The sequence below is a fragment of the Dipodomys merriami genome, unplaced genomic scaffold, assembly GCF_024711535.1.
Source record: "Dipodomys merriami isolate MVZ:Mamm:240054 unplaced genomic scaffold, mDipMer1.0.p SCAF_45, whole genome shotgun sequence".
NCBI classification, from domain to species: Eukaryota; Metazoa; Chordata; class Mammalia; order Rodentia; family Heteromyidae; genus Dipodomys; species Dipodomys merriami.
In genome coordinates this window covers 5,291,800-5,304,680 of record NW_027206013.1, presented here as the reverse complement: position 1 = coordinate 5,304,680, position 12,881 = coordinate 5,291,800, and the positions used below count along the sequence as shown (strand labels likewise).

The window sequence follows — 12,881 nt, the reverse complement described above, 5'->3', positions numbered from 1 at the left end:
TAGGTGAACTCCTGTAGCTCAGGAATCTTTGATACTCAGCAGGTTAATACCTGCTGAGTAAATAGTTGCTGGAAACATGCTCACTTTGCATATGGAAAGTTTATAGCATCCATTTGAAACAGTTGATTGACTTGAAACAAGGACTTCCCTTCTTCCTGCCACCCTCAAAAGAAAAGCAATAGTTAGGGCTAGCTTTTTCTCGTGAACATTGGGATAGCTGGCCTGAACTGTAAATTTGGGGAGATTATTTTCTTAGTCACTGATATACAAGGCAAAATGTTATTCCTTCCTTGATTTCTTCACATGCTATTGAAACTTCATGTGCTGTGGAAGTGCGTATCTTCTTTCATCATTGATTTTCTCCAAGGCATAATAATAGTAATAATCTTTGTGCTATTACTGGTAATCAAACTCAGGCCACCCCTCCCCCCAAGGCTGGTGTCCCTCCATTTCTGGCTTTTTGGTGGTTAATTAGAGCAAATAGGCTCATGGATTTTCCTGGCTTTGAAATATGATCCTCAGATCTTAGCCTCCTGAGTAGCTATGATTACAGGTGTGAACCATCAGCCTGCAGTAGCTTGGGAGCAATTTGTATAACATTTATTTATGACACTGTTTCATAGGGAATTGTTTTACATAAAATAGGATGACTTTTGGCTCAGATATTTGAGATTCAAATGAAAAATGATAGTTTCAATATGGACTGGCTCTGAGAAAGTATAGGAAAGTTATTGTGGAAAAGGCAAAAGGAGGAAGTGGGGTTGTGACTCAAGTAATAGTGTACCAACCTTCAGCAAAAACGTTCAGCAGGAAAAAGAGGCCCTGAGTTCAACCAGCACACACACACACACACACACACACACACACACACACACACACACACCACACCACACCACACCACACCACACCACACACAACACACACACATAAAAAGCAGAAAGAAAAAAACAGAAAAAAACAAAAAACATCAAAAAAAAAAAAAAGGAGAAAGAAGACAAGGGAAATCATTTTTACCACCAAGTAATGATTATTACTTGAATGGTGAGGATTTTCTGTTCTGTTCTTTCTGTATATCCACTTTATTTTTGTCTGTCCTGGGACTTGAATTCAGGGCCTGGATGTTATCCCTGAGCTCTTTTGCTCAAGTCTAATGCTCTACCACTTTGAGCCATAGAACCACTTCATGTTTTCTGGGTGGTTAATTGGAAACAAGAGTCTCATGGAGGCAGGGTATCAGTGGCTCACGCCTGTAATCCTCGTGACCCAGGAGGTTGAGATCTGAGGATCGCAATTCAAAGCCAACTTGAGCAAGAAAGTCCATGAAACTCTTTATCTCCAATAAGCCACCGGAAACTGGAAGTGGAGCTGTGGTTCAAGTGGTAGAGCACTCGTCTTGAGCTGAAGAGGTCAGGGACACTGCCCAAGCCCAGAGTTCAAGCCCCAAGGCCGACAAAAAAAAAAGTCTCATGGATATTTCTGGCTTGGGGTGGCTTTGAACCTCACTCCTCAGATCTCAGCCTCCTGAGTAGGTATGATTACATGCAAGAGCCACCAACCTCTACTTTTTGTACTAAAGTGGATTTATACTTTAAAGGCTCTCATTACTTGGAAGTTTATTCTACTATGAATGTAGGGCTCCAGAGCTCTTTTCCTTATAGGAACTCAATAAAGAGATCACAGCGAGTTTAAGACATCTGTGTGCTTTGACCCTGTTCATGCTGTGAATGGCCTACATGTGCTAATCTCTGTTTTTAGCATCCCGGCCTCATCTGGAAAATTCTTGGAGCTACCCTAGCAGGTGGTACCAAACTCACTGAGATTTTCAAAGCCACACAGGTGAAGAGGGAGAGAATGGATAGGTAGATTTGAAGTCGTTTTCCTCCAAACCTCTTCTTGAGATATTCTGGCATGGTCATCACCTGCAGACAGAGAGTGACAGAATTTCAGAGCCAAGGACATCCTATAGTTGCTAGCAACTCTGGAAAGTTAAGCAGGGTGCATGGCACCATTGGAGGGAATGGATGAGAAAGGCAGGGTTCCTTGGTAAGAATGGTAAGTCTGTAAAGATCAGAGGCAGTGGAGGCATCTTGGAATCTCTTCCTAGTTCTGATAATTACTACATATTGTGATCTTTGGCAAATAATCATCTCAATCTTTTTCCTCAAAGTGAGAGTTTAATATGAAAATACAGGTAGGACTCATGTCATGGCTCAAGTGGTAAAGTACTTACTTGCCTAGCAAATGCCAGGCCCTGAGTTCAATCTCCAGTACCACAAACAAGAAAAGAAAAAAAGAAAAAAAAAAGAAAACTAGCTACATCACTACCGAATGCCTTATAAACACTCAATAAATGTGTGTGTGTGTGTGTGTGTGTGTGTGTGTGAGCACACATGAGCACATTATTAGGGTTTGAACTCAGGACCTGGCTGCTGTTCCTTAGCTTTTTTGCTCAAGGCTAGCAGTCTACACTTGAGCCAACACCCAATTTCCAGATTTACAGAGGTTAATTGGAGATAATAGTTTCCCAGACTTTTCTACCCTGTCTGATCCTCAAAGATCTCAGCCTTTTTTTTTTTTTTTTGGTTGGTCATTTGAACTTAGGGCCTGGGCACTGTCCCTCAGCTCTTCAGCTCAAGGCTAATGCTCTACCACTTGATCCATAGTACCACTTCTGGCTTGTTTTGCTTATGTGGTACTAAGGAATCGAATCCAGGGCCTCATGCATACAAGGCAAGTATTCTACTACTGAGCCACTTTCCCAGCCCAGATCTCAGCTTCTTGAGTAGCTAGGATTACAGGTGTGAGCCACCAGTGTCTGGCCAATACATATTTTCTATTATTTTTTTGCTAGTAATATTGGAATCTAGTAAAAAATAGCATTACTTATAAATAACAAACCAAGGTAATAGTTCCATAATAAATTGATAAATAAATTACATATATAGAGAGTATGTATTAAGCGTCTATTGAAAAGAATAAAACTATATTATGCCTCCTTCCCCTTTTGCTTTTGTGCTTGTACTAAGGCTTGAACTCAGAGCCTTGCATTCTTTTCTTTTTCTTGGTACTGAGGATTGAACCCAGGACATTACACTTGAGAGGCAAGCACTTTGCCACTGAGCTACATACCAGTCCAAACCTTACATCCTTGCTTAGCTCTTTGGGCTAATGCTCTACCACTTGAGTCATATCTCCATTCCCAATATGAACTCCTTATTTAGAGAAAAACTTAATTATTGAAATATGAGGTTAATTACAGACTGAATAGCACAGTGTAGCTTTCTGTTCTCTTCAGAGCAAATGGTATTTGTGTTTGGTCTTCTCCAGTTTATGAAAGGATGTTAAAGGATCTTGATATAACTCATCAAAATCAAGAAGGGGAACTTTTGGTAGAACAGCAACTAAGAATGACCCCTGAAAGATGGTAAACCTCCTCAGAGAACAAATGTGTGAGTTCCATGGTACAAGCCTTTGAACCAAAGATAGCATCTTCCAACAGAACTTCTCTAAGTCTGGAACTAAAAGGGATCTCAGATGAGCAAAAGATGAATATAAAAATGTTCTGTTGTAGCATAAAAATAGCAGAATGAAATCCAATAAAAAGTTTAAAAAGAGTATATCTGTGTATGGGGGGTGGTGAAGAGTAGAAAGAATAATAGAGAGGGTATAAATTTGATAAGTATGTATGCAAGTATCACAACAAACCTTCCTTGTGTTAATTTATATTAATAAAAAAAAGCTGCTTCAGGAAGACTTCAAATACCACTAAGCCAGCAATTGAAGTGTATGATTAACTCAGCTGTGTGGAACTAAACACCAATGAAAACAACAACAATAATAAATAAACCCCCCAAATAAATGAAACTGGTTTGGATATTATTTTTCTCCCACAGGTGACAAGCTTCTAGAAGCTGGATTTCCTGTGTAATGATGTTACAGTAACACGGCATTTAAGAAGGGCAATTAGGGAGAGATTAAGACTTTTCTTGAGGGAATGAGGTAGGTCTCAAAGGAGTGAGTTAGGTCTCTTGTTAATGCAGGATTACATTAGAATTATGAAAGCAGGTTGTTCTAAAGTAAACTTGGCAAATGCTCTTTTACTTGTAATGCCTTCTCATCCTTTTGCTTTTACTTTGTTTTTCAGATAGGGTCCCTGGCCGTACACCGTGATCTTTCTGTCTTGTCTCCAGAGTAGCTGGAATTACAAGTCTATGCCACAATGTCGGGCTTTAACACACATTTTTAAAATCACATTGAATTCTACCTATCCTGGAGGATACACCAACATTTCCCATTGCTCTCATTTCTCTATTTTACAGCCTTTGATTCTTGTTTTGTTCTGTTTTTGTTTTTGTGCTGGTTCTGGGGCTTGAACTCAGGATTGTCCCTGAGCTTTTGTGCTCAAGACTAGTATTTTACTACTTTGAGCCACAGCACCATTTCTAGCTGTATTTAGTGGCTAATAGGAGATAAAAATCTCACAGACAGGCCTGGGAAGGTGGCTCAGTGGTAGAGTGCTTGCCTTGCATGCATGAGGCCCTGGGTTCGATTCCACAGCACCATATAAGCAAAAAGAAAAAAGCTGGAAGTGGTGCTGTGGCTCAAGTAGTAGAGCGCTAGCCTTGAGCTGAAGAGCTGAGGGACAGTGCCCAGGCCCAGAGTTCAGGCCCCATGACCGGACCCCCCCCCCCAAAAAAAAAAAATCCCACAGACTTTCCTGCCCAGGACGGCTATGAACCATGATCCTCAGATCTCAGCCTCCTGAGTAGCTAGGATTACAGGTGTGAGCCATCAGCACCTGGCTTTGCATCCTCTGTTATAACTATAATTCTCTTACCTCTAAGTAAGGAGGATTTATTAAAACTGTTATCTATTGCTTTATTGACTCTTCTAGCATGACCCAACTTTACCTACTGTAGAGTGTCTCAAGACTTAAATCAGATCACTTGTGTGAAGCTTTTCTCAAAAAAAAAGCTGGGAAATACCAGCCTCAAGTTTCCCACACCAGGTTAACATCTACCCACGTGGTCATTATGCAGAGCCATTACTGGTTTCCGCTCAGTGCGGCCACCTTCTGCATGGGGAGATCCTCTCAGCAGAGAATTTGATTTTTTTTTTAACCACTGTTCTTTCTTAGCAATAAGATTTGTGAGGGCTGGAAACCCAGTTTTCATGATTGAGCAGAACGAATGAATGAAGAAACAAATGCCTGACAGACAGATAATATTTGAAAGATTTTCCCAGAATGCTTGTGGATACTCACCCCAGCTTTGATGTAGATAGGGACAAAGAACCATCCAAGAACCAGCACCAGCAGCATAGACTACAAAGAAATCAAGCATAAAGTTAAGGATGTTTCACTCCAAGGCCTTATCATTTCATGACCACTGAGTCTGAAAAGAATAAGAGCAAAAGGTTTTCTGTACATCCTTGTCCTGTTTAGCAAGCACAATTCCTAAACAACTCTGGCTTCCTTTCCTGTGTCTCTATGATTCAGAGGCTTCCATTTTCCCAGGCTTAGAATGTGTAATGAAAAATGGTCAGAAGAAGTGGGTGGCTCATGCTTGTAATCCTAGATACTTAGGAGACTGAGATCTGAGGATGACAGTTTGAAGCCAGCTCAGGCAGAAAGTCCCTGAAACTCTTATCTCCAATTAGCCACCAAAAATAAATAAATAAATGAATAAATAGCCAGACACAGAGCTTTGGCTCAAGTGGTAGAGCTCTAACCTTGGACAAAAGAAACTCAGGAATAGTGTCCAGGCTCTGAGTTCAAGCCTCATAACCAGCACAAAACAAAACAAAACAAAACAATGCTCAGAAGACCCAGGTGCTATTGCTCACACATGTAGTCTTCCCTTTCAGGAGACTAAGATCTGAGGATGGCAGTTCAGAGTCAGGGCTGACAGACAAATCCATGAGAGTTGGGGAGCCAATCATCCAGTGCAAGGTGAGAATTGAAGAATAGTTCAAGTAGTAGAGAATCAGCTATGAGTGAAAAAGTCAAGCAAGAGTGGGAGACCTTGGGTTTAAGCCTCTGGTATGGTACGCAAAGTAAGATGGTAAGTGAACAAACAAATTAGTAAATAAATAAGAATATTTTGGGTGATGGGGATGCATCTGATTGATGTACATTATATGCATAGATGAAGACAGAATAACCAAACACATTAAATTATTTTAAAAAACAGGAAGAATAAAGGACAACAAAGAATAATGGGGATGGTGGTAAACATGATCAGAATGCATTATATGCTATATGCAAATATCCCAATAAATCTTACTGTAAAATTAAAAAGAAAACTCCAAGTACCCTTTGAGGCTTGTCCAATGGCTATGATCGTCATATAATATTTGAAGGCAAGCTTTACAAAAAGTCTCCATGTCACTTCTGTGGTCCTCACATTGAGTAAGCAGTTATTGTGGTAGAATCTGGGCCTCCTAGAGATTAAGGAAGCCCAAGGTCAAGGCAAAATGAAAAGAAGCAGAGTTATCTGCAGCCTGATAATGATGCTTATTAAGCTGTTGGTTATTCTTTCGGTTACGCCTCTGGAGGTTGTTTCCATTCTGTTTCCTTAGTCCTGTATACACAAATCTCAGGCCATAGGGCATATCTGGCTTCTGGATAGATGCATAGTGAAGTAAAATCAGCAAAAAGAATTTTCCACAAGAAAAGGGCAAAGGGATTTGTGATGACCCCAGGTCGCTCCTTGAATCCATCCAAGGATGATTAGTTTAAATTTTTATTATTACTCAATTTTCTTGTACACAAGCATCTTCTTACTGATATGCATAGTAGAAAATGCCAGAAAGGTTAAGAGAAGCCAGGTGGGTTGTTTCATGCATGCCTGTAATACTAGCTACTCTGGAAGCTGAGATTGGGAGGATCATGGATTGAGGGCAACCCAGGCAAAAAGTCTACAAGGCCCTCCACACCCTTCTCAACTAATAGCTGGGTGAGGTGGTGCATGCCTATTGTCTCAGCTATATGGAAGACTGAGATGCAGGAAGTTCGACGTTTCAAGGCAGCTAAGGCAAAAAAGTTCATGAAACGTCATCTTAATTGAAGAAACTGGACCTGGTGGTACACACTTGTCATTGTAATTATGGCGAGGGGCTCAAATAGGAAGATTGGGGTTCATGTGCAGGTCCAGGCAAAAAGTAAGACCGTACCTCAAAAATAATGAATGTAAAAATGACCTTAGAATGTTTATAAATCTATAGGTAAACATACTAGATGGTAAAAAATACACTGGGGCATAAATTATACAGGTCTCTAGGCATTCACACACAGTTGAGAACAAAGAGGGATCCTCTTAGGAGAGGAATGCAGAGGTGCAATACCTATATGCCTCTGATCATATAAAATAATATTTACTGAAATGAACTACTGGAAATGGAAGCTATTTATTACTATTTTTTATTTCTTTTCTTTTTGTCTTGTTTGTTCATTTATCTGACTTTGGGAGGGTTAGTGGGGGGCACAGAAATGGAGAGACAAAGGGTGAACAAATGCAGCAGTGGTAACTACTAGACACTCTGTTAACAATGAACTATACAACTTGTGGGTGGGGATGGGAGGGAAAAACTGGGAGAGGGTGAGGGAGGAATGACATTGTCCAAAAAGAAATGTACTCTTTGTCTGACTTATATAACTGTAACTCCTCTGTATATTGCCTTTACAATAACAATACAAGACATAAAAATGGCCTTAGTGAAAAAAAATGAAAAAAAGAAAAAAATGGCCTTAGCGATATAGTTCAAATAGTATAGTGCCCCTATGACACCAAAAAATAAAAGAAATAAAAGGGAAAAGACAAAAGGTCTGGAAAAGTGATACTGTGGCTCAAGTGGTAGAGTGCTAGCCTTGAGCACCAATTTGGCTCAGAGACAGAGCCCAGACCCTGAGCTCAAGCCCCAGGACTGGCCCAAAAAAAACTCAGGCTACTCAAGAACTACACTGCTACTCTCACCATATACTTAGCACTGTGTTCAGTGATAGGATGGCATACATGCAAGAATGGACAACTTTCCAATCCACAAAGAACTTGGGATCAGATAAGGTAACAAAAGGTCTACCAGTGAAATGGTAACAGAACAATTTGGAATCCAGTTAGTCTTGTAGATTCTTCTTACTATCTCTCAACTAATTTTCTCCCTTCCTCTGCTTTTACTTCCGAGGTCAAGCTCACATGGACAGTTTCTACTTCCTGGTACACAAGCACTGGGAAGCTCTTTGGATTTGTACCTAGGCTACCCATGGTAGTATCATGGATGTACCTTCCATCTCTCAGTGCCTCTGAATACTTCCTTCCTTGTCCTTCCTTCCTTCCTTCCTGCTCTTTCTACTTCCTTCCTTCCCTTCCTCCCTTCCTTCCCTCCTTCCCTTCCTTCCCTCCCTCCCTTCCTTCCCTCCCTTCCTCCCTTCCCTCCCTCCCTCCCTCCCTCCCTCCCTTCCTTCCTTCCTTCCTTCCTTCCTTCCTTCTTCCTTCCTTCCTTCCTTCCTTCCTTCCTTCCTTCCTTCCTTCCTTTCTTTCTTTCTTTCTTTCTTTCTTTCTTTCTTTCTTTCTTTCTTTCTTTCTTTCTTTCTTTCTTTCTTTCTTTCTTTCCCCTTTCTTCCTTCTTTTCTAAATATTGGTGATACTGGGGTTTGAAGTCAAGGATTTTTTTAGTAAAACCCCCCACATTTTTATTACCTTTAAGTAGTTGTACAAGTCAGTTTATAAGTACCATGCATCAAGATTGATATCATTCCTTTCATTGTTCTCCTGGGTTATGGTTTGATTAAAGTATATTGATTTTTTAAAATATTCCAGTACTGGAACTTGAACTCAAGGTCTGAGTGTTGTCCTGTCCCTTCACTTTTTTGCTCAAGGCTGGCTCTACCAACTTAAGCCCCAGCTCCACTTCTGGCTTTTTGGTGGTTAATTGGAAATAGGAGGCTCATGGACTTTTCTTCCCTTGGCTGGCTTGGAACCATGATCCTCAGATCTCCGCTTCCTGAGTGGATAGGATTACAGGTATGAGCTACTAGCACCCTGCTCTGGATATGGGTTTAATTTAAAGGAAGAGGCCATAGTGTTACTTACATGAGATTCAAAGGCTGCCACAGCGATCCCAGAAGCTGCCCCTGTCCCAGCCAGACCCACAAAATGGCCACTGCCAATGTTACTGGCAAAGAGAGAGGCTCCCATCTGGAAGGCAAGAGAAGAGAATATGCTTAGATCCAAGTCAAACTTTTTGAAAATCTATAGATGTTGACATGTTCCAGTCATGACTCTTTGGAGCAAGAGTTAGGAAATTAGGGTTCATGGGCTGCATGCAACCTCCCACCAGTTTTTGTGTGGTCCATAAGTAAAGTATTTTCCCTCCCTATTTTTTAAATAGTCACAAAATAACTGCATGATATTTTATGAAATGTAAAAGAAAATGTGAAATTAAATGAAAATGAAATTTTGGTCTGGGAATGTGGCTTAGTGGTAGATTGCTTGCTTGGCATGCATGAAGCCCTCAGTTTGATTCCTTAGTACCACACACACAGAAAACCTAAAAGCTGATAGTGGCATTGTGGCTCAGGTGGTAGAAGGCTAGCCTTGAGCAAAAGAAGCCCAGACCCTGAGTTCAAGTGCCAGGACTGGCAAAAAAAAAAGACCTGGGACCCTGAAGTTGTATAGCAGGGAATTCCTTCTGTTCTCCCATTTTTGAAACTCTATGTTCTTTCATTCCCCATTTCCACTGCACATTCTGCTATCCTTAAGATTGCACAGATGAGAGAACTTTTTGGAATGGGCATTGATGCTGGAGGAACAGAATTGAAGTGAGACCTTACAGTGTTTCTTTTGTGTCTACTTGTACAGCCTGCCATAAAACTGACTTATCTTCTTTTTTTCATTTGGTGGTACTGGGGCTTGAGCTCAGGGCCTGTGCTTGCTAGGAAGTTGGTGTGCTACAATTTTAGCTATTCTGTCAACCTCTTTCATTTTTTTCCTTTTCTTTACAGTTTTAATGGTATCTTCCTTTTGTCCTGGTGAGGACCTGGACCACAATCCCCCTATTTATGTACTTCCTAGATAGCTGATGGCAGGTAAGTGCTACTTCAACCAGCTTTTGTTTTGGTTGAGATGGGGGCCTTATGGGCATTGCTGCCTTCAACTGTGATCCTCCCAAATTAGCCTCTTAGGATTACAAGTATGAGTTACTGTGTCTGGCCTAAACTCACTTTTTCTATTCAGTATTTGGGGCTGAGAGGAATGGAGTTGGTTTGTGGCTTTGGGATTGGTTGAGACTTTCTTGTTTAATAAATAAAGGCAATGCTTGATTGGATGCCCCAAATCAATATCCATTTTGAGTTTACAGTTGGTCTGATTCATTCTGTCCAGGTTGTTTACCAATGTCCTTTTTATTTCATTTAGATAAGTGAGAAGATACATGAAGGAAGAATTTGCTGCATATACATCATATTCCCAATACAATTGAATAGTCTCCAGGATCATAGAGGTAGTTATAGCCTTTAACTTCAGTAGAAACATGGTGGAGGGCCACATAAACAAACTCAGAAAGGAGAACACCCAGCTGGCAAGTGTCCCAAGAGGATTACCATGGACACAACCACAGGGAAATTCTACCATCAGCATATGAAGAACACAAGCTCTAGATAGACTCAATAGTTACTTAGGGCAAGGCTCCAGTAATCTGGAAAAGAGCCAGATAGTCAAGGAAGAAAGCAGAAAGTGGAGGTTAACAGACAAGAAGAGTGACATTAACTCAGCGTTGAGAGCAAAGCAAAGAGCAAAGAGATGTGTAGATCTCTTAAGTCAGGGCAGAAAAGAAAAGAGAAAAGAAAAGAAATAACCAACCCTTAAAGGGGTTGGAGGCATGGCTCAGTTGGTAGAGCACTAGCCAATGAACCAAAGAGTCACATACTGAGTTCGAGTCCTGGTCTGAAAAAGAAAAGAAGGTAGGAAAGAATATTCTGCAAGAGGATCGGAGGAAAACCATGAATAGAACTCAACTGAGGTTCTTTAAATACCAAGACCAAACCTGACTTCCTCAATGCTAGTTTTTCTGGAATGATAGGTAATAGCCATGAAGTAAATAATTTAGATAAAGAGCCACTAGCAGGTGGGTAACAAATATACATCAGAAAGTATTCACATTGGGGTTGGAGGCATGGTTCAATTGATAGAGTGCTTGCCAAGGAGCAAAAAGCCTTAGGTACCAAGCAGGAGTTCCAGTCTTATAACAACAATAACAGCAACAAAACTATAAGTATCTCCAATGCTTTTATTCACATACACACACAGGACATTTATCTATGGAAACAGAATGACTTACTGGCCACCAGGCTATATCTCGACCAGCCAGGAAGAAGCCTCTAACAGTGTTTCGGTTGGTCTTCAGCATTGCCTAAGCAAAAAGGAAGAGGTAAGAATCAGGTCAACTGCCATTGCCATTATGAACAGATAACAAGACTCAAAGCTGGGGTCTGGCTGGGGTGCTGGTGCTTGGTGAGTATTTTAGCTCTTCTATAGACAGACATGGTTGCTTAGATGCTCTGCTACTTTTGTGTGTGTGTTGGTCCTGGGGCTTGAACTCAGGGCCTAGGTGCTGTCCCTGAACCTCTTTTTGCTCAAGGTTAGCCTTCTACCATTTCAGCCACAGCTCCACTTCTGTATTTTTGGTAGTTTAGTGAAGATAAGAGTCTTGCCCAGGATAGCTTCTAATCACAATCCTCAGATCTCAGGCTCTTGCATAGCTAGAGTTACAGGTGTGAGCCACTGGTGCTTGGCTTGTGCTAAATTTTTACAATAGAGAAGAATAGATTTCGTTATGGCATTTCCACACATATGCCCAAAGTACTTTGATCCTATTCCCACTTCTCCTGTTTCTCCCAGGTCCTACACTAATTTTTGATGGACTTAAAACATTACAGTTTTAAAACAACTCAGAGCTGGAAAGACTTCAATAAGTCGTTTGCTACCAAAACAACTGTTTGTTTTTATCAATGAAAACAACATGATATTATCACTAAAGCTGTCCTTGGAAGAATATTTGCTTCAAACCCATTATTTAAAAAAAAAGAAAATAAGAATGAGCAGAACGTAAATTAAAAGAAAGTGAGAAAACAATAAAGAAAAGTAAGTGCAGATGGGATAAGAAAAAAATATCATTTTTGTTCATTCTGCTGGATGCTGTCTTTGTTCAAAGGATGTTCAAAAGGTGAACCCAATTTACTCAGTACAAGCATTATTTATGAGACACTCCAGGAAATGATTCGCATAGAAAAAAACAATGAGATTGGTGAAAATTACTCATGTCACCTTCATTTGTCCTGCGACACCATTCCTACCCTCCCAACACTTTCCCCAATCCTGGTGCCCACCCTGAAAGCCAGAGTCCCACATACCCATAGCCCAACAGCCATCACCACTATGCAATAGATAACAATGACAGAGATATCAGCAGCATTGTGGATGCGCTTTGACAAGGCAGGCAACTCTGGTTCTCCAGAACTGGTGCTGAAGCTTACTGTACTGGCCATGGCTCTAGAAAGTTTTCTCCCCAACCCAAGGATGACTCCTAAATATAAGAACTGGATTAATGATTAGCCCCAGACAGGTGGGGCTAGATAGCAAAGTCAGCATCTAGGCAGGTGGACTTTTAAACCTTTTCTGAACCCAATCTCCGAAACCCTGGGCCTTAAGCAGTCAGTGTTGGATTTGGTGGAGTGTAGAAACTGGCAAGGGAACAGCGATAAGATGAGCAGCAGAGATAGAAAGTGGAGTGATCACTGGGTAGAAAGGCAAAATATTAAAGGAGGTTTGACTGGTTTCAGTTAATGACAAAGGAGAGAGAAAGGAAGACAAATGGGGAGGGAGAAA

General features: G+C 40.8%; 1 protein-coding gene across 1 annotated transcript in view; it reads right to left on the bottom strand.

The window, feature by feature from the left end:
* LOC138808501 (solute carrier family 5 member 4) overlaps positions 1 to 12,541 on the bottom strand; it is a 47,914-nt gene extending 35,373 nt beyond the window's left edge. Inside the window, exons 1-5 of the mRNA XM_069994785.1 lie at positions 12,407 to 12,541; positions 11,335 to 11,406; positions 9,090 to 9,194; positions 5,264 to 5,323; positions 1,815 to 1,919 (exon numbers count right to left, since the gene is read on the bottom strand). Of these exons, the coding sequence (XP_069850886.1) occupies positions 1,815 to 1,919; positions 5,264 to 5,323; positions 9,090 to 9,194; positions 11,335 to 11,406; positions 12,407 to 12,541 (477 nt within the window). The remainder of the gene's footprint in view (positions 1 to 1,814; positions 1,920 to 5,263; positions 5,324 to 9,089; positions 9,195 to 11,334; positions 11,407 to 12,406) is intronic.
* Positions 12,542 to 12,881: the final 340 nt, after the last annotated feature.